General features: G+C 45.9%; 1 protein-coding gene across 8 annotated transcripts in view; it reads left to right on the top strand.

Annotated features, from left to right (window-relative positions):
• Positions 1-27,719, top strand: part of LOC146188416 (uncharacterized) — a 129,902-nt gene that overhangs the window by 45,944 nt on the left and 56,239 nt on the right. For 7 of the 8 annotated variants that reach the window (XR_014707531.1, XM_084603770.1, XM_084603768.1 and 4 more), the window contains exons 2-3: positions 8,365-8,470; positions 24,390-24,498. Coding sequence is in view for 7 of the 8 variants with exons in the window: in XM_084603768.1 (XP_084459894.1) it covers positions 8,365-8,470; positions 24,390-24,498 (215 nt within the window). In the remaining variant the exon portion in view is untranslated. The remainder of the gene's footprint in view (positions 1-8,364; positions 8,471-24,389; positions 24,499-27,719) is intronic. The other variant, XM_084603771.1, reaches the window with a different exon arrangement.

Raw genomic sequence — 27,719 nt, 5'->3', positions numbered from 1 at the left:
AAACGTGAACCAGTACACTCAGTTTTACTGGCTTCTGTGGCAATATGTACCAATTCTTGCTAATAATGGTGTTATTGGGAAGCCATGCAGTTGGCTTTCGCTGTACCCAGAGGAGGCAGATACACCCAGCACCTCCACCAAGGTGTTACGGGGTAGTTCAGCTTGTAGCAGAGGGCGGACACCGAAGACAAGGCTTTCAAACAGACGTTCTCTGTAGGCACCAGCCGGCGCTGTTGAACGTCGTCTTCTCTCAAACTCACGAGGGTCTTCTTCTTCTTTCCTTATGCGTATGCACCGCCTAATGTGACAATATTTATGTTTCCTTTATCTTAAATCTACTTACCTTCCGCTCGCCTATGCTAGCGGACATATCTGAAGGCGTCCGAACGCGTGTGCTTCACTTCCTGGTGACGCAATTTGCAATGCGTGGCTCAGAAGGTGGTACATAAGTGAGCGTTTCCTATGTTCCCTAGGAAGGGTCTGAACGAAGACGGAAATGGAATTGTCGGGAAGGTGTAATAAGAGTGTTCGTTTGAATCCTACGAAGTATATGTGCTTGAGCAATATTGAGATGCCGATGGGGGCGGGGTACGTGCCTAAATGACGTTTTTAGTTGGCGGTAGTGTTCCTTAATTGTGAGTTTATAGGCCAACGCATCGTCGCACGTCGGGGGGCTTGACCAAGGGATCACAGGCGCCCGGATGTGAATATCGCGGGCTAGTTGATGAGCCAGCTCATTTCCTGTGATCCCTGCATGGCCAGGGACCCACCGTATCGTGACTGACGATGGAGCCAACGAACGTAAGGCGTGGTGTAATGCTGTTTCTAGGTGCGAAGGAATTAGCCGACGCTGCAGCAACCGAATAGCCGCCATTGAGTCAGTGTAAATGGTGTAAATCGTTACACAAGCTCGTGTGTTTCCAAGTGTTTTCACCTGGTCCACTGAATGTGAAGACACCTTCAAAGCTTTCAGGCAGGCACTCACTTCCACTCCTGTGCTTCGCCATTTTGACCCTGACGATCCCACCATACCTCACACCGACGCCAGTGGCCACGGTATTGGCGCGCTTTTCTTACAACGCAACCCAGTGTCTGAAGAGCAAGTCGTCGTATACGCCAGTCGTACTCTTACTGCAGCTGAGCGTAACTATACTATTACCGAGCAAGTGTGCCTCGCCGTTATTTGGTCGATTAAAAAATTTGGACCTTATTTGTATGGCCGCCACTTCACCCATGTTACAGACCATCAAGCACCCTGTTGGTGGTCATCGCTGAAGAACTTATCGGATCAACTGGGTCACTGGGTACTACGTCTTCAAGAGTACACCTTTACCATCACCTATAAATCTGGGCGAAAACACCTCGACGCTGACGCCCTCTCCCGCTGCCCATTGACTCCTATTGACGCGGCCCAAACTACGGCCTCCTCTCCCCCCTGCCATCCGAGCCAACCTTCTGCTGGCCACCTGAACGTTGCACCCATCGCTATAGCTCCACTTGAGATCAATGCTGATTTCTCGTCCCTGCAGCTGACTGACCCTTATTGCATCACAATTATCGCTCGCCTCCATGGAGAATCAGTTGTTCCAAACAGCCGCTTGCGCCTTCAGCTTCGTCGGCTCCGATTGCAGCATGGAACACTTTACCGCAGCGTTTATCACCCTACGGGTCAACGCTGGGTACCCGTTGCACCTCGCTTTCTTCGTTTTAAAATTGTGGCGGCTTACCATGACAACCCCACTGCTGGACATTTAGGCCACTTAAAAACTTACGACCGTATCAAGAGCCGCTACTTCTGTCTTGTGCTTTCTGACAGTGTCGCCAAATAAATTTTATCATGTCCGTCTTGCCAGCATCGCAAGCGTTCAACATCCCCTCCTGCTGGCCCACTGCAACCTCTACATTGCCCATCTGTGCCTTTTGACACGGTCGCCATTGTCCTGTTTGGTCTTCTCCCTTTGACGTCAGATGGCAACCGTTTTGTTGTCACTGCCATCGACCATCTAACGCGGTACGCTGAAACCGCCCCTCTTCGCTCCGGTGCCGCCTCTGAAGTCGCCGATTTTTTCTTGAGTGCGATAGTTTTGCGTCATGGAGCTCCCCGTAGTCTCATTAGAAACCGTGGAAAGAGATTTCTTTCTCAAGTCCTGGGGCGGCCCTTACCCCGTCGGTAAAATACCGATGGGAATCGCAAGCAGACATCGGACAAACCACATGCCCGAAGTGTTCCACACCAGCTGCAGAAGTGGATGTTCGCCACCTGTTATGGACTTGTGTAGGGACAAGGACATCAAGGACACAGGTTCTGCGCGAAGTGGAACTAACCACAACATGGGAAGAGGACTTTTCTAAATGGCTCACCGACAACGCTAAGAGCGGGAGCCTGCTCCGGTTCTTCACGGAAAACCATTTACATGAGTTTATATTTATGGCAAGCTTGCGCACACACACAAAAAAGTCCTTCAGGAAGTACTGCGCGCCGCCAACCCCATCCATATGACTTCTTCTAGCTACCACCCTCAGACCAATGGACTCATCGAGTGGTTTCATCGCACTTTGTCCGACATGATATTCATGTATATCGCTCCAGATCACCCTAACTGGGACAACGTTTTACCTTTCGTCACCTACGCCTACAATTCCGCTGTTCAGCGGACTACTGGTTGTAGCCCTTTCTTTTTAGTTTATGGCCATCAACCATCGACAGTATTCGGCACTACTTTCTTCTCTGCTCCCTTCACTACATCTGCATCTCTGGGCGAAGAGTTTGCCACTCGTATGGCCCAGTGTCGCCAACGTTCCCGTTTGAACACTGAAGATGCCCAACAAGAATGCAAAGCCCTGTATGATCAACGCCATCGAACTCCCTCCTTTTACCCCGGTGATGAAGTTCTCCTGTGGACACCAGTCCGCATTCCTGGCCTGTGTGAGAAGTTCCTCCATCGTTACATTGGCCCTTATACGGTACTCCAACAAATGTCTCCGGTGAACTATCGCGTTATTCATTCCACGCCGTCGCATATCAACGTCGTCGCTCCGAAGAGATCGTCCACCTCTCGCGCATGAAACATTATTCCCATCGTCCCTCATCCCTGTAATCAGCGACCAGGGTGGTCACTATATTGTCGGGGGGATTTGTGTGAGCATAGTGCGTGAACTTTCACCTCTTTCATCTATATAGATCCATCATCATCATCATCAACATCATCATCGCTTAGTGCTATCGGAGCGTAGCGCGCTGTGTGCAAGCTGGTTCTAGAAAAGAACAGACGTTCGTGCAAGTGCTGCCTATATAAATCTTCTATATAAATTATACTGCGTTCTATTGATCTCTGTCTATATTGATCAGTGCTTCATTACGAATGGAGTTTAGACTACAATGACGGATACTAACCTTATTGACACGAAGGCTGTGCAGTTCAAATAAATTAAATGAATTTTTTTATAAAGATTATAAGCACCTTCCTTTCACAAATCATTTCAGTGTAAAGAAATGTTTTCTCCTCCTCCTGAGCATTTGAGAACCCAATATTTGTGAAACATGAAGGTAATCCAGCGACATGTTGGCGCATTCAGCATGGAAGCAGCCGCCATAAAAAGACCTTAGCATAGCAGCACTCCTCACTTGGACAGGTAGCTGACGCCTTCTACAGTTATCCGTTAAATGTGTAAAAGAGCACGTACCTAAACTTTCGTTGCGTGGCATATTTTTTCGTGAAGAGCTTCAGTAAATTCTAGCACTGTGACACCACGTCGCGTATTTAAAGAAATTAGTTCAGGAACAACGTTCGTAGGGGCCCGTCACCTCTCAAGCATCTTGGAGCCCATATATGTGGAGGTCAATAACTTTACTGTAGTGGTGTGTAGTGGAAATTCTTCCGTGCCTAAATGTCGGACAAACAATCATTGCCGCCTATACGCCATTCCTTGTTTCAAACAAGCCACTAGAGAATAGGCCAATGTTTGATAGATCCCCACTGTTGCTGTTTCGAATGCTGTGAAATAAATTCTGCATTTGCCCTCATCATAATGAGGTGGGGTGAAGGCCTTTAACCCATTCTTGTGCAAGCTGGATCAACATGACCCATGCAAAATGCTTTCATCCGCCCACCTAAGTTTCAGCCACCCCCACTGCGCTTTCCTTCATTGGAATCCATGCTGCTACCCTAAGCACCATTTGTTATCCACTCTTCGCACTAAATGTCCTGTCCATGCCTACTACTTCATAATTTCCACTAGAACGTCAGTAAATTGAGTTATTTCTCTGACCGGCTCTGCATGCTTCTCATTTCTTAACGTTGGTCCTACCATTTTTTTCGTAGCCCTCTGTGTTATCCTCCACATAAGTGGAACCCTTTTCGTTAGCCGCCATTATTTAGCCCCGTAGGTGAATAATGGGAAAATGCAACTTTTGTATACATTCTTTTTGAGCTACACCGGTAGGCTGCTAGTCATAATCTGTGAGTACTTGCCATATGCGCTCCATCCCAATCTTATTCTCCTTGTTATTTCTCTTTATTGGTCCGGATCTGTGGCATCTGCTTGTCCTAGGTAAACACATTCGCCTATTAGTTCAAGTGCTTTGGTATCTAACGTAGATTTCTCTTCCTTCCCGAGGCTGTTGAATATCACCTTAGTCTTCTGCATAATAATTTTCAAGCATATCGCTTAGCTCTCCCTGTCTATGTCGTCAATCATTATTTGCTGTTAATCCGCTTAGTTACTTAAGAAGGCAATGTCAACAGTAAATTGCAGATTACGGAGGTGTTCTCCATCAACCCTTATCTCTAACAGCTCCCATTCTATGTCTTCCTCAGTCCAAGCTGTGGATAATAGTGGGCAGATCATGTCTCCTTGCATAATACATTTCTTTAAAGCAATTTTGTTACTTTCCTTATGCAGAAATATCGTTGCTGTGCGGCCGCTATATATGTCTGCCAATCCTTTCATATACGGCTCTGCCCCCTGATTTTCGCAATGCCTGCATAGCCGTCGAAGGTTTTACTGAGCCAAATACTTTTTCGTATTCAATGAGTGCTACGTATAAGGGCTGCTTATATTCGGACCATTTTTCTCTCACTGCTTGATGGTATGGATATGGTCGACAGTAGAATTCCTTTCCTAAAACCTGCTTGATATTTTGCTAGATTCGACTCAAAGGTTGTCCTGGTTCAATTACCGGCTACGTTAGTAAACATCTAGTACTTAACAGATAGTAAGCTGGTTGGTTTGCAATTTCAACTCCTGAACACCTCCTTTCTTATGCATTCAGATAATGCTTGCGTCTTCCATGGCTGCGGTATCGCCGTTGAGACCCGCCATTGCTTATAGAGGCTGGCCAGTTTTCCTACTAGGATATCTCCCCATCATTCAACAAACCTGCAGTCATCTGATCCTCACCGATTGCTATGCCCCTTTTAATATTTTCTAAAGCTATCCTAACCTCTTCCTTCGTCACTGGCGCCACGTGCCAATTTCATACTGCGAATTTCAGTATGTCCTGAGTGCTTTGGCGACTGTACAGATGAGTATAGAACTCCTTGGCTACTTTGACTATTTTGCCCATTTTTGAGATGACATTGGCGATTTTATCCACAGCGCATAACTTCACTGGTTTAAGGCTTTCGCTATTCTTTACAGCATGCTCCATTTCCTTCATGTTGTAGTTATTTATATCGGCTTATTACGTTTACTGATTATTTTTACATCTCTGGCACTTCTATCTGGTCTGTTCGGTTGGAAACTTTCATACCTTGACGTTTCTTAATTGAACCGTTTGTCTCCTTCGCTAGGTTACCGATATTTTGTCTAATTATTCTACCGCCTACTTCTAAACTGCACACAGCAATAATATATCTGAAATTATTGCCCATTGCTTTTAGGCTGATGTCGTCCTTGGTTAAAGCTGAATATCTATTCTACAGCTTGATCCTGAATTCTTTTGCCCTCCCTTTCACCGCTAACTATTTGGTGGGCTTCTTTCTTACTAACCTGTTCCACTCCGTCTTGAGATTTAGACTAATTTCAGACCTTACAGTCTCGTGGCTGCCTTACACTTTCCCGGTTGTTTCTATATCCTGCATAATGGCGGGGTTAGAGCACAGCATGAGGTCAATTTTATTTTAGTCTTTCCCTGTGAACGTTTTCATGTCCGCTTTTGGTTCTTCAGTCTGCTCAAGGAAGTACTCATGATTGTTAAGTTCTTGCACTCTGCAGACTGAACTAGTAACTACCTCCTGCTGTTCCTTGAACTAATGCCTTAGTCGCCCATTGCTTTGTCACCTGCCTTCTTTCTTCCTACCTTAGCATTGAAGTCGCCCACCAGTACAGCATAGTGCTTATTTTCTTTGCGCATTGCCGATTCTCTACATCTTCGTAAAAGGTTTCGACTGTCTGGTCATCATGACTACATGTAGGCGCGTCGCCTTGAACAATCTTTAGTTTGCACCGCTCATTAAGCTTTACTACGATGCATATCACCCTTTCATTATTGCTATAGAACTCCTCTACATTACCAGCTACATCCTTATTTACAAGGAAGCATACTCCTTGTTCTTCGCCTCTCGGTAAACGTTGATAACACCGTATACGGCCGTTCTTCAGTACAATATGTGCCTCATTCGGTCTCCTAGACTCACTAAGCCCTATGATATGCCATTTCACACCATCTAGTTCCTCGAAGAGCCCTGCTAGACTGTCCTCATTTGCCATAGGGTTGTAGTATTAATCGTTGCCAGGGTCGGTTACAATAACAGCCTGTGCAGTGAAGGCAGAGATTCTTGCCCCACCCCCTCCCTCTTCATACAGCTCTGACCACCGCCGTGGTCAGTTGCACCGCAGCCGCTGGTGACTGAGGGCTAGGGTTTTGTCAAACTAATCATGAGAGGTTATCGCCAATTACTGCACCAGGGTGGCCAACTCCTTTTCTGGTGAGTTGCTGCTGGTGTTAATTGGCGTCAGGTTGCACTTCAAACCTAGTTATGGAATGCCATTGTCAATCATTTTTTTTAATCCGGTGTAAGTTCGCGCGGCCACAAGATTTGAACCACAGTCCTATTGCATGCGATGTGGATGTTCTGCCTATACGCTATTTTTTCGTACTGCATTATAAAGACTCTAAAATGTTCTCAGTGGTACGTGTTCGTGCTAAACAGACAGAAAAAAATAAGACGACATTTATCCATCTATTTACTCGGCTAACGTCAAGTCAACATTAGGTGGTTGTATCTTAAGATGTATTTCCCCGCTGAGAAATATATCTGTATCTCTCAATTAAGAAGTATTGTAGAAATAGAGAGAAGAAAAATGCCGAAAACTGAGGAAAGTCATATTCAAAATGTCTGAGATCAATCTTTGATACTGTGGCTGTTTAATGGCTTAACCTCCATTTAGCATATTGTGCAGGTTTCTCAGCACGCAGTATATAATACTGTAACACGCTTTCTTGCAAAATGCCTCATTCAAGGCGTAGCCTAATAAACGAGTAATTTTAATTGTCCAGAAAGAGATTTGATGAAATTACCGTAATCACTTATTTCCTGATGATTTTATTTGTCATCCATTCAACGTAGTATGTTTTTCTATCGGTGATTGGGATGCTAGGCTCAAACGCAGCTTCTAATCCCGTGACACTTTTTTATTGCCCTCTGGCGCGTTTCAGTAGGCACAGTCTCGCTCAAAGTCTTGAAGCCGAAGGAGTTTAGCCTCAGCAGCAAATGGAACCCTGACGGGATTATTCATAGGCCGAATAACATTTAAAATGCTGGGAAATAGGTTCTTTTACCCAAGAAACACTCGCAGCAATCCGAGGCTCTTTAGTCTATAACAGTGATGTGAAGGCTTCATTTTGTGCCTGAGACAAAACTCTTTTGGCTTTTGGGCTTTTGACCAAGAGTGTACATCTTCGTTGAATTCCGGAATGCGACGGCTCGGGACTTGCTCCGTGTAACGTCGCATGTTGTGATATGAAGAATACTTCTAAATACTTTCTGGTTGCACAGACACAAAATTTGTTCTGGCATGATAAGAACATATTACTACTTAATGCGACAGAATGGCTCTAGATATCAGCGTAATGATTCGCTCAAATTTTACGCGTTCCGTAACCGATATGAAATGCAAGATTGTAGTCAAATTTTTTAGGGCATGCCCTTTGATGCTGCGTAGCTTCAGTTATCAAGTAAGTGATATTTTACATTTACTTACATTCAACATGCCTTTTTTTTGTTGAAGGTAGCAAGAGATTTCAATTTTAAGCATCCTTCGCGTTGTAATTTGCTTTTTGCTGTAAAGGAGCTGAGCGTGCATTGTTACTATAAGAAACGTGAAAATAATGGCAGCCGTTATCGCTCTTTTGTTTTTCAGGCTTCTGTCTGCAAAGCTATAAAGCTCATTGTTCTGTTCGCCCCCCTGTGCCTAACGTCCGGTGTGAAATATGTGAGCAAACAATATGCATTGACGTTTGACGACGGTAAGTTTAACTTGGAGCCTGTAATAGAGAGAGAGAGAGGAACTCTTTAATGAAAAACAGAGAATTTTGCCGGCGTTTAGATTTCGCTGGCATACTACTCTGTGTAGGAAGGGGAATGCGGGAGGGGGGGGGGGAATTGAAAAAGAATGGCGAGGGAAATATTAGAATTGAAGGCGGTTGACAGATGGCTTGGTGACCGGCAATAAAGAGTAATGAAACCATTGCGTTTAATTCAATAACTGCTGATACCTAGAACGTCTGGGGCCCCGCAGACTCTTTTATTGTTTCAAAATGCGTGTGCTTTTTCCCTGTTTGCATTGGTGTTTGCCCGGATAGAGCGAGTTGGCATGATCGAGCTGGCAGTCATGTGGGCGGAATATTGTCGGCTGCAAACGAAGGTAAATAAGCGCGTCGAAAGCATGGTTCGTGGCTTTTTGCCCAGCGGGAGACCAGCAAGGGGCGGCCATCGTGAGTCCGGGGCCAGCGGAATGTGCACGGACGAAGGTAGGAAGATCTGCGAGAAGACGGAAGCAGTGCCTGGAGGAATGGGTTAGGGGTGTTTGTGTGAGTCGCGGTCACGCGAGGAGCAATTTTTATTGTGCCCCCGTTATTGCATTGGCCCTATTGCTCGTCCTATTCGCTCCATGGTGTGTTTTCTCTAGCCGCGGTAAAGCCCTGACATTCTTTCTGCTATATCTTTGGTGCTCTATTGTCGCGCGCATAAAAGCATGTTTCCGGCGCTGTAGCGCCCGATGTTGTTTCTTTTTATTCAATGCTTTTTCGTTTATCTGGAATAAATCAGTGTTTTGAAAAGAGACTGGATTTTTCACTCATCTGGCGAGACCATGGCTCGCGGATCCGTTTTTTTAATGCGAGGCCTTCATCTTGGCGCGCTATGCAGGATGTAAAGAGAAAAAATAAAACTTTAGTTTCAAAAGTGTTGAAATAATAAAGAGAGGCCAACTGTTGGGGACGCTAATAAAAAATGCAGATGTGTAATTGATACTGCAAATAAAAATATTTTGAAAAAATGAAATCCATTAAAAGGTGTCGAATGCCTCAGAATAAAAAGCCTGTGTTTGGTGAAGGTTATCCATAATTTAAAAAAATATAAACAATAAAATAAAATAATAAATCAGCAAGAAAAATAGAAAAAGAAAATAATAGTTGAAAAGTGAAAAGCATCGTCCCTGTAACACTTTAGCGTTATACACTTATTAGCGGAGCTCAAGTGTCCACCTAATTATGCATCTGCTGTTCACACCCTTTAAAAAAAACTAAATAATAATATGTAAGCTACGACGCGCTCCTCGCGCGGCTGTTTGACGGTGAATTTATTCTTATGCTCAATAAAATTAAATTGGGCCATCACTCATAGCACCGCACCCGAGCTTGACCAAATTACGTAAAAAACCCCTTCGAAATGTCGGTGATACATCACACCTTCACTGACAGCTTACTACAACTAACACTGCTCGAAGGGAAGTTTATCAGTATCGTGGAAACACGCCGCAATTAACTTCATTCCTAAGCCCTGAAAATCCATCTCGTTATACCAACATACGCCCCTTTTCTCTCACATGCTGTCTCGGCAAACTTTAGGGACATGTTCTCCTTAGAGGACTTCAGCCTTAACTCGAGTCTACCGCCTTTTTTCTCCCACTCAGTTCGGCTTCCGCCCACATCTCTTCACCCAAAACATTCTCATACACCTGAAAGAGACCGGCCTCAACAACATCTGTCATAAACAGGCCACGCCTGTCACAATTACCCTTGATATACAAAGGGCATTTCATAACAACGGCCATGACGACAATCAGACTACCCTTGCCTCAACTAAATGCGGACTACACATCTGACGGTACGTTGATGGCTTTTAATCCAAATGTACGGCCCATTTTATACTCGGCTCCTACACCTGCATGACCATCTACTTACTCAACCTAGGCACAGCGCAGGGTTCAGTTCTCTCATCCATCATCTTTAACATCGTTTACCCACTTAACATGGATACTCGAAAATATACCCCATCATCTACACGCAATATACGCAGATGTTATCAGACTATGGACTACTAAGTGTTGCCCTGGCCAACTTCAACAATACTCTTGAACTCTTGAACGGGTGGCATTCAAACATACACACAGGCTTTAGGTAACGCGTGTACACTGGAGAAGTCTTAGCTCCTCGTCATCAAACCTCCCTCACACGCCTCAACCATCACCCTACTCCTTGACAACGCTGCAATTTTTCACGTATCACGACTCCGACTGCTAGGTCCCTACATTGAACAAAACATGAGAGCCACTCATACAATACACCTCCTGCAGAACCAGATCAAAGAGATCACACACCTCGTCCGCTGCACCTCTAGCCGCAACCATATCCTCAAAGAAAGAGCCATTTTAATGTAGACGTCCTCGTCATTAGCCGACAAGCCTACCACATCCCCTACCACCACCAGCCTCACCGAACTTAACCTCCTACATCGCTCAGCCCTTAAAGCTGCCCTCCATTTACTTCATCATGCCAGTACGCTTCGTCGTCGTCAACTAGGCATACACAACAATATCTTGGAAATCATAGAGGCATCCCTCCAGCCTAGAATGTAGACTCAGCACTACACCTACAGGCACTCATTCCCTGCTCTCAATGGGCTACAATACCCCTGATCCCTCATTTCACACTTAGACGGCCATCCACCGCATTTGCAAAGCATCCTAAAACTCAATCTCCCCTCAAAATATGGATTTCGAAAAGCAAAAGGGTCGTCGCGCAGCGGGCATCATATTTTTCTAAGCGATACTCTGAACGCCAGGACACCATCTACACGAATGCTTCTCATAATTCAGACAATCTTCACATCCGCACTTCCACATTCATCTACATTTGCCACTCCATCGTTCAACATTCCACAATACCTAATCATATGCAACTTAACCTTCCCGATTTCATTGCAACCACATGGGTACCTGGGCTAAATACCATCCTTAGAAGTGCGCGCTCTCATGCGTTTGCCAGCGAACTGTGCTTCCGGGAGCCTTCGAATGGCCTCACAAACCTTCGATATGCACCCTCATCGAACCTCTCTACTACAGTGGGATTGTTCATGTTCACCAATATCATCTTTTTCGCGTCACGTACCCGCCCCCACATCACGCCCTCAATCACATCGAAAGCACGTACTGGCGACAACTCCAGACACATAATTGCCATCTGCTCAATTTGCCCACATCTTTCACCGCACGGTCTATTCCCCGTACTGCAAGACTTGCAAAGCCACCCTACCCACTCTCTACAATTAACCTAAGAGAAGGCCCACATCCCGTACGCTTCCAAACCCAATAAAAAAGCTCCACCTGCCGCCTTTTGACAGGCTAACGTTCTGGCCATGCAACCCGCCGATCAGCTGCGACTGGTAAAGCGGGAAAAGCTAAAGGAACGCCCAGAGGGCTCCTGGACGAAAGGGCCCTCCAAATTCACCCTCCTCCTCAGCCAACAAATTTGCCTTTCATTTATTTTAAGGAAGGAATGAAAATAACAGTACTTTATTAGATATTCGCAACCTAACACTATGGAATACAACAAAGAAATCCGTACTGTGGTTTTCGACAAAAACATTTATTAACGCTAAGTATCACAAATCGTTCATCTTGTTGCTGTGGAATACATCGCTTCTGGGTTTCAGAGTTTTCTGTTGTGTCCTCATTAATTCCGAATAAGCAATTATAGTTATCATAAGCAAGCACGAGATGAAAAATTCGTTGGTGCATTTTTTATTTCAGTTCATTTCAACATATTTTTTTAAGCCATTCACCTCCTTTAAAAGTCTAAAAACACAAGGTAACTCGGCAAGTTTGTGTTCACCCGAGAGCAACCATAGGTGAAATAGCATTTACTGGTTTCAAAATCGTTGAAATGCTTTTATTAGTTTCTCCACTTTGCGCATGAATACAATATGTGATTCACCGTAAGCTCACCTCCACATATTTCACAAAGGGGTTGCTTTTTTTTAAGCAAGAGGTGCGTTAGGTGTGCATGTTCGATACGAAGGAGGCATAAAGGTTGTTCAATAAACTGCTCCGAATGCTTCACGGCTTTCATTCTTGCAGACTTGACTTGACTAAGCGTAACTTGGTATTCATTGTTTTTCCCTTTTTGTTCCTACCTATGTCTCCAGTTTAATTATTATAGGCGGAACTTGTGTGCCGTATATTGATATGTTCGGTGACGGACAAGCGATCTGTATATCTTCAACTTAAACTGAATACGTGATAAACTTGGGTTTATTTAAATTATGAGTTATTTTTAAAACAAAGAGTATAGTGCTTATGATACATTAACCGAGGCGCGCAATTTTTCTTAACAAAAGTTTTTGACCGGGTTAATCCTACGCGTACTTGAAATTAGCGGTTAAAGAACAGGTAATTCGAGGAGCTCAAAATTATCATATGGAGGCCAAGGTCTGCTAGGTCGCGGAGAAGGCCGAACATCCAGGTTGCGTCGTAGGCATGCGAGTTGTAACGTCGGTGTCAGTGCGCTGCTTTTTTGTATACTTCGGGCGTGCTCTTCAGGTGTTATCTGAACGTTGAAGCAAGGCGGCAACGGCAAATGTTTTCGTCTGTGGCGTGTCGTTGCTCTGCGTCGAGTGTTTTTGTGGACTGTTATACACAAGTAGAAACGGACTCGATTTAGTTGTCTTCTGGAGGGCGGTATCATACGCGAAAATAGCGAAGTATAAAATAGCGTGTCTTGTGTTCAGCATTGACCGATATGGAAGTCCTTTTCATGATAGTTTATATGTAGGTACTTCGTACGCTCGTTGGTTCCGAGACAGTCCGCTGTTGTACTAATATAGGCCAATAGCTTCTAGATTTCGCGAATGATTGCGTTATATTTAGAGAAATAAGATAAACTAACAATCGTTGTTTTCAGTCTGATCTTACCACTATAGGTACCTGCGGCAAAAAAGGGGTCAATGCAATCAAAATTAACAAATGCAAAATGCGTATTTCAAGAAAATTTACAGTCCCGCTTTCGTACTACATTGATACTGTATCTTTGGAATCTGTAGCATGGTATAAATATCTTTGTGTTTGGATCACTGCTAATCTAAGCTGGTCTGTGCAACTGAGCACATAATCAACCATGCTATAATCACCTGATAGATTATTTATGTCCTAACTTATTTATAAAACATTAATTCGCATTCAAACTGAAATATGTGTAGGGGTGCGTTTATTCAGTCGACGCTGATGGATCCAGCTGCTTGGGGTGAACTCGCAGCGGGGCGTAAGGCGTAGACAACGACCCGTGGTCGTTGTCTACGCCGTTGGTCGTTGGTCGTTGTCTGTGTGTAGACAATCACACAGACAACGACCAACATCGTTCTTGAGGGCGGCAGCACGCGACGCATGTCAGTGGCTATAACGATGAAGGTTACCAAACTACAGTTTCCTCCCGGGCAGAGAAGGAGCCATCGTGGCGACTCATGCAGCCGAAAGGACAGACGGATCGTAGTAGGGCTTGATTCGGTCCACATAACCTATTTCGCGTCCACGGCGACGCAAGTCCGCAGAGGGCGTAACGGGCTCAACTACGCAGATGACAGGAGATGTTTTTTAAGGACTCGGTATGGACCGTGATACCGAGCAAGAAGCTTCTTTGAAAGGCCGGCAGTTGTGGCAGGAACCCAGAGCCACACCAGGGAGTTGAATGCATATGAAGGCGCCTCGCCAGTGTCACGATGGTGTTATTGTTGCCAATGGTTTTCCTTTGTAAGCGAACAAACGAGCTGACGGCATTCTTCTGCGTACTGGGCGGCGTCCGTGAGTGGCGTCGATTCACAAACATCAGGGCGGTACGGAAAAAGCGTGTCCATTGTGCAGGTTGGCTCGCGCCCGCAAAGCAAAAAGAAGGGAGAGAATCAGCTGGTGGTCTGTATCGCAGTGTCGTACGCGTAGGTTAGGAAGGGAAGAACGTGGTCCCAGTTGGAATAAGCGTTGTTGACGTACATGGCCAGCATGTCACTCAGAGTACGGTTGAAGCGTTCTGTCAGGCCATTCGTCTGAGGGTGGTAGGAAGTAGCAGTGCGATGAATGATGCGGCATTCTTTCAGCAGGGCCTCGAGAGCATCGGACAAGAAAATGCGTCCGCGGTCACTGAGCAGTTCCTTCGGAGTCCCGTGGGAAGGATCAAATTGTTGAGAAGGAACAAAACAACGTCTCCTGCGGCGGCAGAGGCTAACGGTGATGTTTCAGTGTAGCGAAGTAAGATGGTCTACTGCAACGATAATCCACCGGTTTCCAGCAGGAGTAGTAGGAAGAGGGCCATAGAGATATATGCCAACGCGGGCAAACGAACGAGCAGGGCAGGGTAACGGCTGCAACGAAACAGGGGACTTTTGAGGGGTTTTTCGGCGTTGACAAGATTCGCAAGCGCGCACGAAATGTCGTGCAAAGCTATCGCAGTAAAATCGCAGACGTAGGCGCGTGTAGGTTTTCAATACGCCACTGTGAGAACATTGTGGGTCACCATGGTACGCAGCACAAATGTCGGCACGGAGATGACGCGGGATGACTAGAAGTCACTTCCGGCCATCAAACAAATAATTGCGGCGATAGAGAAGACCGTCACGAATGGAGAAGTGGTGGGCTTGGCGGACGAGCGCTTTGGATGAATCACCGGGAGTAAGACTTGAGAGAAAATCCAAAAGTGCATTGATCCAGGAGTCATTCCGCTGCTCGGTAGCCATATCGATAGTGGCAAGAGTCGACAAATCGTAGGCACATACGTGGTCAGACGAAGTATCTCTAGGCAATGGCGAGCGGGAAAGAGCATCCGCGTCCGTATGCTTCAGGCCTGATCGATAAATGACATGAATGTCACACTCCGGTAGACGGACAGCCCAGCGAGCAAGGCGACTGGATGGATCTTTCAGAGAGGCAAGCCAGCCCAAAGCGCGGGGATCGGTCACAACGTAAAACGGTTGGCCATACACGTAGGGATGAAATTTTCCGATGGCCAAAATAATGGCCAAACATTCCCTTTTTGTGACTGAATAATTAGGTTGTACTTTCGTCAATGTTCGGCTTGCGTATGCCACAACATACTCGCTGTAACCAGACTTACGTTGGGTAAGGACGGCACCAAGGCCAATAACGCTGGCATCAGTGTGGACCTCCGTAGGCGCAGTCAGATCAAAGTGGCGTAGAATGAGAGGCGAAACCAAAAGGCGGCGCAAAGTGTCGAATGCTTTATCGCAGGCTGGAGTCCATGAGGAAAGGTCGGAGCTGCCGGCAAGCAGTTGGGTAAAAGGAGCGACGATAGAGGCGAAGCTCAAGATGAAACGTCGAAAGTAGGAGCAGAGGCCGATAAAGCTCCGGAGCTGCTTCAGGGAGGTTGGCTGCGGAAACTCTGTAACTGTGCGAAGTTTGGTGGGGTCGAGAAGAATGCCGTCCTTAGAGACTATGTGGAGTTTTCGAGCGGCAAAGTGGCACTTCTTCAAATTCAACTGAAGCCCAGCATCGGCGAGACATGTGAGGAGATGTTTTAGGTGGAGAAGGTGAGAAGAAACGTCTGTAGAAAAAACTACTATGTCATTCAGGTAACAAAGACAGGTCTGCCACTTGAGTCCACGAAGAACAGTGTCAATCAGGCGCTCGAAAGTAACTGGGGCATTGCAGAGGAAAAAGGGCATAACGTTGAACTCGTATTAGCCGTCCGGTGTTATAAAGGCAGTTTTCGAGCGGTCATCATCAGCCATCGGTACCTGCCCGTAGCCAGAGCGCAAATCCAAAGAGGAGACATACTCGGCTCCTGGTAAACAGCACAAGGCGTCGTCGATTCGCGGCAGAGGATAGACACCTTTGCGCGTGTTTATGTTAAGCCTACGGTAATCGACGCAAAACCGGATGGAACCATCTTTCTTGGTGACCAAAACAACCGGAGAAGCCCATGGACTGTTAAATGGATGTTGACGCCCCGGTTAAGCATGTCCACGTTGTTAGAAGTTACTTGGCGCTGAATGGCTGGCCCGCGATAATGAACTGTCGTAAAGGTGCGTTTGTACCAGTGTCGATTGTGTGCGTAACGACAGGCGTCCGACACAGAGCAGTGTGAGGAAAGTCGAAGGCAGAAGTGAAGTTCTGTAGAATAGCAGCGAGTTGATCGCGTTCTGCGGGTGGAAGATCTGCGTCAATAGCTTGTTGAAGAACATCGGGTGGTGTCGAAGCGGTCGCTATATTGCGAGAGCTGAGAACATTAACGTCTAATAAAGTAGGCGTGGCAGGAAGAGTATTTACGAGCGCTCGAACGAGGGCAGCAGAAAAGGGAGGAATGTCTGTGTCATTGGCGACAAGGAGTTTTGCAGACCGTGTAGGAAGGTCATACATGACGGCATCACAAAGAGATAGAAAGGAACCTTCCGCGAGGGCGCGGTCAGCGGGGTGGGGCGTAGCGTACGGCGTAACGAATCACACAAAAAACGACCAAAGTCTTTGTTCTTGAGAGCGGCAGCACGCAACGCATGTCAGTGATTATAACGATGAATATTACCACACTACATATGCAACGCCAGTCTGGGATGCTTCATATGACAGTCATATTACTGCTCTTAGCCGTTTCATTCGAAAGATTTGTAACCTCACACCCAGTATAAATAGTATGAAATATAGTCTCTCTTTCGTCTCTCTCACTTTGTCGAAAGGGATCTCGTATTGGATTGTTTCACAAACTGTAATATCATTCCGTACTGCGCAAATGCCTTAACCGTTAGTCATGTTATGTATCACATCATACTGACCATTTTTATAAAGTCAGTTGTGATTCATGTAACACCAAATGTTTTAGTCGTTCTTGCCGTGTAGCTCATGCGACTGGAATCATCTTCATGCAAATATTGCCATCAATAATAATTATGAGATCTTCCGTGAAGCTATAGCTAGTATTATATACTGAGGTGTATTTAATTTTGGCTCTCTGCTCTATATCCCAATTTATTTTTTTGTTTTTGCCACTCCCCCACTAGATTGCCTCGGGCCCTGAAGGGTGCCATAAATAAATAAATCTGGCTTGCGTCAGTTCCGCCGTAGTTGCTGTTCCTTGCATGTGAGGACCTCTTGGAGGCGCTATGTCGTAGGAAAAACCGCTCAATGAAATACTTCGCCCCTTCTGCAGCGGTGCCATTAGGTAGGGCTAATATTTTGGTTTAGCGGGGGTTTAATCCACTTTTCCCTTCAATGGAGTTCGAAATGAACCGATGAGGTTCATAAATATTTCTTAAAAAGGATTAATTGGAGGCGGTATTAGATTCAGTAACTCAGGTGGTCTGAAAGCGGCGTCTTGCGTCGATGGCAGTTACTGCACGTTTTCACGTAATGGTGGTCAACGTCGACAGGTAACCGTGGCCAGTAAGCCCTTATATCTGTTGCAACGGTCATGCCATAACGAGGTGCCCTGCTCTTGTTCCATCATAGAAAGTCTGAATAATTTTCTATCAGAGTTACGTTGGTATGACAAGAGAGTAAGTGGTCCGGTTGGGCGCGAAGTTTTAAATGGGGACATTGTTGTTCAACACGAAGGACGACACATGGCGGCTGAACAGAGTAGGAGAGGAAGCCATCTTGCCTTCTACGAAATCAGCTATAGGTTTTCAATTGAGGTTTGGAGTCTGTTTTGTGCGAAACTGCTGGCATTTAGTCACTCCAAGAAGGCATCGTTGTCATCCTCTGGGATACGTAACCAATGTCACGCGACAAGCAGTCTGCTTCGGAATACTTGCGACCAGACTTGAATGCCACTGTGATGTCGAAGTCTTTGAGACATAAGCTATATAGAGCAAACCGGCCGAAGGATATCTCAAATTGTCAAGCAACCGAAGATAGCTTACTAACTTAATGGTCGACCGTATAGGTAGGGATAAAACTTCGATATGCAGCACATGATAGCGAGGCACAGCTCTGTCTTCGAGTAATTGGGTTGGGCTTTTGAGAGAGACATGCTAGTGTAAGCAACAACGTTTTTCACTTCGCATTCCTCTGAACGTGGACTGAGCCTAGAACCTGGCTGCTTGCGTCGGCATTAATTTCAGTCTGAACGTTTTGTTCTATGTGTTCTGAGAATAATTGGACACTGTAAGCAGCACTCAAGGTCCTCGAGGACGTCTGGTTGCGGTGTTTTTTGTCGGAATGGCACGTCTGCCTTTGTAAGCAGCCTCAAAGTTTCGACAAGGCTCACCCCTCTTGTCACCGAGCTGTGGAAACTGATTGCCACTGTTTTCTCTGGATCGTGAAGAATTCCATTTTTTATCATGATGCGCCCAGATCCAAGAGCCTTTTCAGGGGAAGTGGCACTTCTTTGCTTTAAACATTTAAACAGGCAACTTGATGCGTCGAGTACTGTCTGAATCATTCTTAGATAATCTACAAATTTCGGTAAGAAGGGGGAACCGCCTAAGTATACCAGAGAATTGTGCCTCGTCATGCCATCCAGTAATGTATCACTTACTCACTTGAACGTCTCTGACGTGAAGCAGACGTCAAGTGGTGTTACCTTGAACCTTGGAATAACGGAGACTACGAAGCTCGATCGGGAAGGTAAACTCAATTCTTTGTTGAGGACATTTAGAGCAATGTGATGCGCGGAACTTCCCACAGCATTTTTGGCTTTATCTGCTGATAGCTTGATAGCTTTGAGCGAAAGTCGATGATCGCCCGATGTTCGTTTTGAATGTCCGTGACCAATGCAATACATTGCTGACACTTCTGCAGGACCATGAAGCTAGTAGGGCAATGTGGTCCATTCACGGTATCTCGTGCAGCGCATTGCCTCGATGAAGTAATGAGGTTACTGGTACGAATCAGCGATCCATACCAGGAGGTCATTATTTTCTTGACCTTGTAGGCAAGCGGTTCATGATGACTCAATAATCAGCTGTGGTGCCTGCCAGAGAGAGACTGTGTGACCATCGACAGAAATTGCAAGCTTGCTTGTTCATCTCCTCACATTGTGTGTCAGTCACTATTCCATCCAGGCTCCATCCTGACTGATATCTCGTTCGGCAAACACAACTGTCGATTCGCTGGGCGGCGCTGTCAGCTCAGAATCTGGCCGCGTTGTCGTCGATGCTGTGTTCATGCCCAGTGTAGGGGAAAATGTTTGCAGCGCCGTCACTCGTTGTAGTCGGCGGAGTATCATTGCCAGTTCGCCGTCCACCAAGATTACCTTCAAAAGTTGCTCCCTTTAGTTTCACCTACATGGGCTAAGGGAGCTTTTTCTCACATAGGAGCTGCCCGGGGACGCATCTTGGTCGCTGTACGTTGACGGTAAGCGGTACGGATGGCTTGGTGACTGCCCTGCTCAAATAGTTGTCTATTACCGGTTACGCTGTGCGCGTCAATGAGTTTTGCACGTGAAGTGACTTAGAATGTGGCCGGCCTCATTGGTGTAAAAGTACAGTGGACCGTTGTTCGCAGTTCTCCAGAGATCGGATTTCCTGTCGCTTGGGGATCGTTCGCAGACGTGGCGGCGCGAATGCCTAAGGAGACATTCGGGACCAGCTTGTTCTTGTTCTTGGGACTTATAATGTCCGGGCGGAACGCAGGACGGCGTAACGCACCAGCGTACTTCCTCGCTTTGGGCTCTTGTGTTTAAGCAGCCCAAGGCCTCAGTTGAGGAGGGCTAAGGTCTGCTGGATTTTTGAACAATGACTTCTGCTAGTGAAGCCAATTGTTTCGCATGGGCCATGGCAGCAGTCGGCAAAGTTCTCCGCTATGGACTTCTCAAGTGATCTCCCAAAACTATTCAGTGTCAAACTCTACAGCGCCGGTGTCAATAGTTGAGGCCTGGATAACGTGAGTGTATTGTCGGTGTCGGAAGTCGAAGTTCCTTTTCATAGCAGACACTTCTTGAGTGAGCTCGGCAATGGTTTTCCGAAGGTTTCTTACAAAATCGGCAAAAAGAAACTCTTTGACTCCTTGCAATAAAAACTACACCCTACTTTCTCAGGCATCTCAGCGTTTGCAAGAAGAAAGAGATGCTTTATTTTCTCAATATAGGCGAGGATGGACTCACTGCGGAGGTGGTCGGGGAGTGAAAAAACAGTTCGGCTTTTTCCTTACTCATGAGTCCAACGTAAGGGAAGACTTCTGGTTTTCGTGTCATGTGCGCACATAGCCTTCTAGTGCTAAGAAGGCAGTTCACGAGTAAATAGGTCGCCCCAATAGTTGAAGGCTGCCAGTCAATTGCATCGTTCCAGCCACTACTCAGGAGAATCTTCTAGTGTGCCCTTCAAAAATGGGTGACGTTCGGAATATTTGCAAAAGAACAGAAATGGAGATAGAACCTGGGCCATGATAGATGCCGTTGATTCTGTCCGAGATCGAACGGGAGTCTGTAGTAGTCCTGTGCAGGTGGAAGGCCTTGAATACGGAGTCTGGTTGGCTGGTTTTAGAAGCTTCATCTACCGGGACACGTTCAGGGCTGTTTTCACAGGTTATAGTGGGTGCCCTCACCATGATCAGCGGCACCGCCACTAGATGTCACGTGTTGGTTACCAGACTGAAAGCAGCAATGTAAGGGACTGTTGTTGCATGTCACTATTTATTGGTCTTACGCGTGCGAAAAACAATAAAGAAGCATGGCGGCGTTGAAAGCAATCGTGTTTTATTTGTCGTCTATCTAAAAAACCCCACAGAATTCGGCAGCGCTCAATTTAAAGACGGAGCAGAATCATCTTGATAACAACCAAGGAACCTGAATTTATCTGGAGCGACATGGAGACTGTCTTTATTTGCAGCATTTACTTTGAAAAAATATCGGCACATATCGCTCTAGTAAGAACTTGATAAAGCCTTGTTTTGCGACAACCTGCAGGAACATGATTATTCTGTCCGCTACAATCACAGTAATTAGACCACGTGCTGGCGGCTGATGAAAGCCACAACAAAGCTTTCAGTTTTTCGCTGCACAGTTATGAACTGTCACGGAAGATCTATTCAGATGTTGGTCTAGAAAGTACACAAGGCATTGGTCTTGTGGATACCCTCGATTTCCCAAAAGCGCTTCGTTCAGCACCTCTTCCCCACCATAGGCATTGTTTTATTTTTCTTATATTTTGTGGGAACCAGCTCACTGTTGTTCGTGTAAATGTGATTGCACGCCTCTTCGAGGAGCACCCCTATAATTTAATATTGATTTTCAATACTTTTGAGGATTGCATAGTAATGTGAGTAGTTGCAGAATGATATATTTTCAGATATAATCCAACTAAGGTAAGTTGCAAGTGGTGAAAAATGCACTTGCGTTTGGGCAGCTCTTTTTTGGACAGAGTTGGCGATTTATGCTTCTTTTTTTGTGTGTGGTAATAAAACGCTGGCGGTCAGAACCAAGCTTCGTGATGTTACTATACTTCGATAAATACGTTTTTCATTTTGAATTTATAACAGATTGGTTTGACAGGGATGAGTAATGAAACAGCAAATTTTACAGCCTTCACGCATTCCCAAGACGCTTTTTACGTATTCTCATGTCATCATGTTCATAGTTGATAAAATGGTCGAGATGATACTTCTAAAGGCTGACTGCGCAAACGCTCCGGCCCACACTGGCCACTGCTTAAGGTAAATGTGTTAGCCGATATAGGCGACATATATTGGAAGGTAACCTTGGAATTCTTCGCTACCAACAGTGTATAAAGGGCCCACTAAATTCCTGGACTGCATCATACTATTGAGTATCCCCTCATAATATACTATGAACTCTGCTCCAGGGATTTATTAAGCCTGCCGTGTGAATGGCAGGCTCAGAGTTTCACATTTTCAAATGACAATGCAATCTACTGTCTTACACAAAATACAAGAAACACCGCGTACAGCGGCTCATAGAATATAAAGTATCCAAGTAATTTCTTGAAAGCTTATGAGCTCTCAGGTTGCAAGTGTCATGAATCTTTTTTATAGCAACGTTTTAATGCAAACAATGCAGCGGCTCCGGCACATAGGCTTTGTAGAACAGGCATGATTTAGGAAACTGCTTAAGATCGACCAAAGCTGACTTCTCGTTTCGGTACGGAGAGAAGTATAGTCCAGCTATCCTGTTACCCTAAGTTATTCATTGTCGCGAGTCGCTCTCTTAGTTAGCCGGAGAAGAATTACACTGTTACAAAACCGAAATGTATCACTGTCGATTTCGCGACGCAACGCTTTCGCTTGTATCTTTGTCGACGTCCGTTTACCGTTGTCAACGATTACCACGCCCTCTGCTCGTTAGTTCATCTCAGGGCACCCGTGTGGCTACATTGCACGATTTGCCCGGTTGTTACTAGAGTATGACTTCCCAGTCAACTACAAAAGTGGTCGTAAACAGGCTGACGCAGACCGTCTTTCACGTCGGCCTCTTCTTACAACGGAGTCAGACGCAGATTGTTTTTGAGAACTACTTTGCGTCGGTGTAACCGGCTTTCCCTGGCATCTCCTCGTTAATTAAAAAGAGCAAAGGGATCTCACATTGCAACCTCTCTTCGCGACAGCTGAACGTCGATCAGGTGCCTGAAAATTTTGTATGCGTGATATCCTGCTCTGGAAGAATTATTCCTATGTCCGCTTCGTCCTGATTATTCAGACGTGCCTAAACCACCCTATAACACAGGCCATGCTCGACGAACTCAGATGCGAGCATCTTAGAACTGCTAGAAACCTTCTCCCATCAAAGAAGCGCTTCTTTTGGCCGAAAATGCGAGAACCTTCTGAAAGGTGCGTCTCCAGCGGCATCCACGGTCAGCGCTACAAGCGTCCCACAAGCGTGGCAGCGGGGAAGCTACACAAACTCACACCATTGCCCTGTTTCAGAAAGTGTGTGTTAATCTCCTTCGCCCCCCTCCGCTATCTGAAAATGGGAACCGTTGGATCGTTGTTTGTGGGAACTACCTAACTCGATATTGTGAGATGCAGCCATAGCCGCGGCCAACGGGCATGAAGTCTCCTGTTTTATATTGCGGACGATATTTCTCCGGCACGGATCACTACGAGGTATTAGCAAACGTGGTCGCCAGTTGACTGCCGACGCCGGGGAGGAAATGCTCCGTTTAGGTGCTTGTTCTTTTTATCTTTCATTGCCTTATCCCCAAACCAACGATCTAGTAACGAAACGCTCCAACGTTACGATCAATGTGTCTCGGCTGAACTCGCAATAACAGGCACAGCGTCCTACTGTTCATTACCATACGCTTTTAAAACCACGCATCCTTTTGACTGGTTTTAGACCACTCTTCATGCTCTACGCATTCCACCCATGATATGCATTGAGCACTACGCAGTACTAATGAAGATCCTTCGGCAGTCGAGACAATCTGCTTTGCCGAAGAAGATCGTCGGCTTGCTCTCCTTGGCATCTTAACCTCTCAGAATCGCTCAAAAGCCCAGTACCATGACCGGCACCGGCATGTTACTTACCAGCCTGGCTGTTTGTCCTTGCTGTGGAGGCCTATAAGCAAGGCGAGTCTCATAAAGGCTGTTATGCCACTGCGATTGCTCATTTCTTGTCCTTGCCCAACTTAGCGAGCTCAATTATCGCACCGCTCGCCTCACCACAAGCGGCCGTCGCTCTGCGAAAAGCGAAGTCGCGCATGTTGTGCGACTAAAGCCATACGGATCACGCGATACTGTTTAAGGCGGCCCAGTGGGCTTCGGCTGCATAGGGGGTAGTGTGACGCCCAGAAACAGAGGCAAAGAAAGAGGAGGACGATGAAGAAGCGGCTCGTGCTTGGACTCGCATGTGGACACACAAAATTTGAGAAATTCCTCCTACGGCCAAAATAACCTCACGCGTAATAATATCAGGCATTAGAATATAAAAAAAAATGCGCCTAAGTATTTGAAATGCCTGAATTAAAATGTGTGCCGATTTTATACTTGTTTTACAGGGAAGTGCAAATTTGAAGGACTGAATATGCCATACGGAGGAGAAGGATTTCTGTATGGATGCATGTTTCTTAAATGTGATTACGAAAACAAACCTGTGACAATGTATGGGTAAGAGCATCTCGAATTATATTTATTTGCTTATTCCTTCAGAACTTCATTTTGCTTCTCACTGATCTGGAGAAAACATTTAAATCGGGGCGAACGACGCATTCTGCGCAGCGGAAGTTTGCTTTGGAAGAAGGCACGCACCCGATACGCAAACATGCCCACCACGTTTACGGGCTGGTGTCCGGCTGCAGTAAATTCTAAGATTTCTCCACCGTTTGTAAAGGATCTCAGGAGCAAATTTAACCTAAAACTCCGTAATAACTCCCATTAATAGCATAAAGTTGCACACTGCAACTACCATATCCTTGTTCAATTCCACATTCGTCTGTTTTGTAATAGCAGAGGAAGACGACAGTGGTTTTTGTTGGAATGATGGGAAACAGACGTGAGTTTATTAATACAAGCTTCGTGAACTTTAGCGCATAAGCACGAAACACATACTGTAATATTTTTTTGGACTTTATTTTGAAGAAGTGATTTTTGAGTAGAAAAATAGTTTCTTCCCAGTCATGAAAGGTTTGGAGATAAATTGGCTGCATCTATGCGTTTTGGAAAACAATCTGTCCCTAATAGGGCAAAAGTTTCACATTATTTATGTATTTTTAGGAGTCTCGCGTACATGTTGGCTCTTAACATCCTAGTTAGGCAGTCAGTTATACGGTGTTTTTTGGCGCATAAGCAACAATGGCTACCATGTACAAAACCTTCGTTTGCACGTACGTACCAATGGCTACCACGTGCAACGGCTACCACGGCACTACATATTGTTTTTCATCATGCGCCAAACACCATGTGTTTTTTATGTGGTAGGCGGTACTGCTTATGCGCCATAAAACACCATATACCTAACTGCGTAACTAGGATGTTAAGAGGCTAAACCTTTCCGAACACCACATAGTGTTTTTGAAATAAACTGCTATGGAGACCGCAATATTTGCATAGTAGGCTGGGGATGCAGGAAACCCACTCATGGTCAGCGTCTGAATATAGTCACGGCTCATACCCTCGCCATTCTGACTCGCCCTTCTCTGCTTCTTACGCAGCACGGCAAATTATTTGGTCCTTACCAGGCCCTGCATAAGTAAATTCCCTTCTCGAGCTATTAAAAGATACCTAGGATAGCATCGCTTTAATCGTTCCTGTGAGCGAGATGCGTCCTCCGTGAGCACCGGTGCATCGAGGTAGAATAAATGTTATGGATAACAAGGTAACGTCGCTCTACAGACATAGAAGACTAAAGCGATCGGCGTTTTACAACTTTTAAAAGAGTTCGGCATCATAACGGCGTCCAACGCCAGGCGAAATCTCCTAATTCGTAAGCGACTGTAGCTGCGCAGAAACAGCTCGCAGCTTTTCACGGTCTATGAAGGCGACGGCTTAAAGGCGAGCAAACGTACTTCCTCAGGGAGACTGAGATGTTGTTTCTAGGATGGGTAATTATAGGTCCGTTCGTTTCACCTGCACTACGTGAACTGGTTCACGTGGTGCTGCACTTCACCATTCGTTTCAGCGATGCAAGATGGCGCCCTCTGCACCACGCCGTTCGTTTCAAAAAGTGCAGACGTCGTGCAGGTCGAGTTCACGAAAAGTTCAGCAAAACTGTGCACCTCCTCAGCGGTCAGTGCCGAAAGAGTGCAGATGCAGCTGCCGCATGAAAGCAGACGACAGCTTGCGCAACGATGGCTTGCGTGTTGTGATAAACAGTGAAGCGACCCTTATTCCACTCGCCAATGAGAACGGTGCCTGTGTTTGCCAAAGATACCACGACGCGTACTTCAAACCATGTCTACCAAGTAAGCACGTGCATGCGTTATATGGTTCATGCTGACTTCAATCGTGATCGAAGTTTGTTTGCGCTTCGTGCCAGCTGCCGCATGGTGCGCGCATACACATACATCGATCGAGGCTGGTTCGTGTCAACGCTTGCGATATGTGCTGTTTGAAAATTGATCTCATTCGGCATGTTGGCGCCGGTTGATGTGAGTGGCTATATAATTCACAGATAGCTGACCACATGCAGTCGGCTTTTGTACATATATGCATCGCATATTCATGAATGAATTAATTCTATCGCCTGTGTATATGCCGCTCGATCAACGGCGCTAATCATCCCAAACATGAAGATTTTCAAGTATATCACATCGCATATCATCTTGTGCAAATGCATATATATGCACCTGTTGCGGCAGCCGGCGATCGAAGCGCACATGGTCATGATTGAAATATATAATCAGCATGCATCACACCGCATGCGTGTGTCTACTTCTTGAGTATGCGTAACCGATACCTTGGCGAACTCGATCGTGTTCTCGTTGACAAGTGCCGTTTATTACAAAGCAAGGACCAAAAGCATCGCGGCTGGATGTCAAAACTTCGCTGTCATGTGCTATTTGAAAATTCGTCAAGTTAACCGGAACGTTGGCGTCGGCTGACGCGATGTTGCACACAGCCGGCCGCAGCTTAATTGTTGGCGACGCCAAGGCTAGCAGACGGCCCAGCCTGCCCTCTACCATTCGTTTGTAAGTAGCTGGTGCCGATGCTGCACCTGAACTGCTGGAACTGATGCTGCACGCTTGCGGCACCGCCGCAGAACTTCACGGAACTGGTGCAAAGAGTGCAGCTGAATCGAACAGACCTTATTTGTGATGAGTGGAAGCACTGCGCTCATGAGAGGGTGATAAGCATGTGACGAAGGAAAAGAAAGAGTATTCGCTCATTTATTGGTTAGCTGTGTGTAGATCTGAGTCACCAATGGTAGAACGGCGTACCAGCTCTTGCAGTCTGACACCACACTTATCGACATCAGGTTCATGAGAGCCCTGTGCAGGCGCCCAGTAAGGTTATTTGTCCATACATTTTGCGGCGAAGAATGATGGTATTCAAAGCCACAGAGCCAGAGAAGCTGTTCCGCAAGATTTTAAATGAATAGTCGACCGTGGACGCTTACGATCACTCGGGATACGCCATAACGATTGATGATTTGTTGCAGCATACGTTGGACACGTTGGTAGTTTTGTCAGAAACGAGCGCAGCCGTCTCTATACACTGAATCAAGTCAGTGTAAGGACATTGGGAAATAGAACAGCTTCCTATGAAATATTCATAGCCGACATGTGCGCGTAATCACACACACAATAGACAATGGCGCGGGGCATCGGAAACATTTGATCAAAGTTGTTCATGTCAGCTTTTATAAACACATGGGGGCTGCCTGCTCGACC

This window comes from Amblyomma maculatum, chromosome 5 (assembly GCF_055883805.1).
Source record: "Amblyomma maculatum isolate TAMU_Amacu chromosome 5, ASM5588380v1, whole genome shotgun sequence".
Classification (NCBI taxonomy): Eukaryota; Metazoa; Arthropoda; class Arachnida; order Ixodida; family Ixodidae; genus Amblyomma; species Amblyomma maculatum.
Note: the sequence above shows the minus strand (reverse complement) of the source record. Positions and strands in the feature narration are given on the sequence as shown.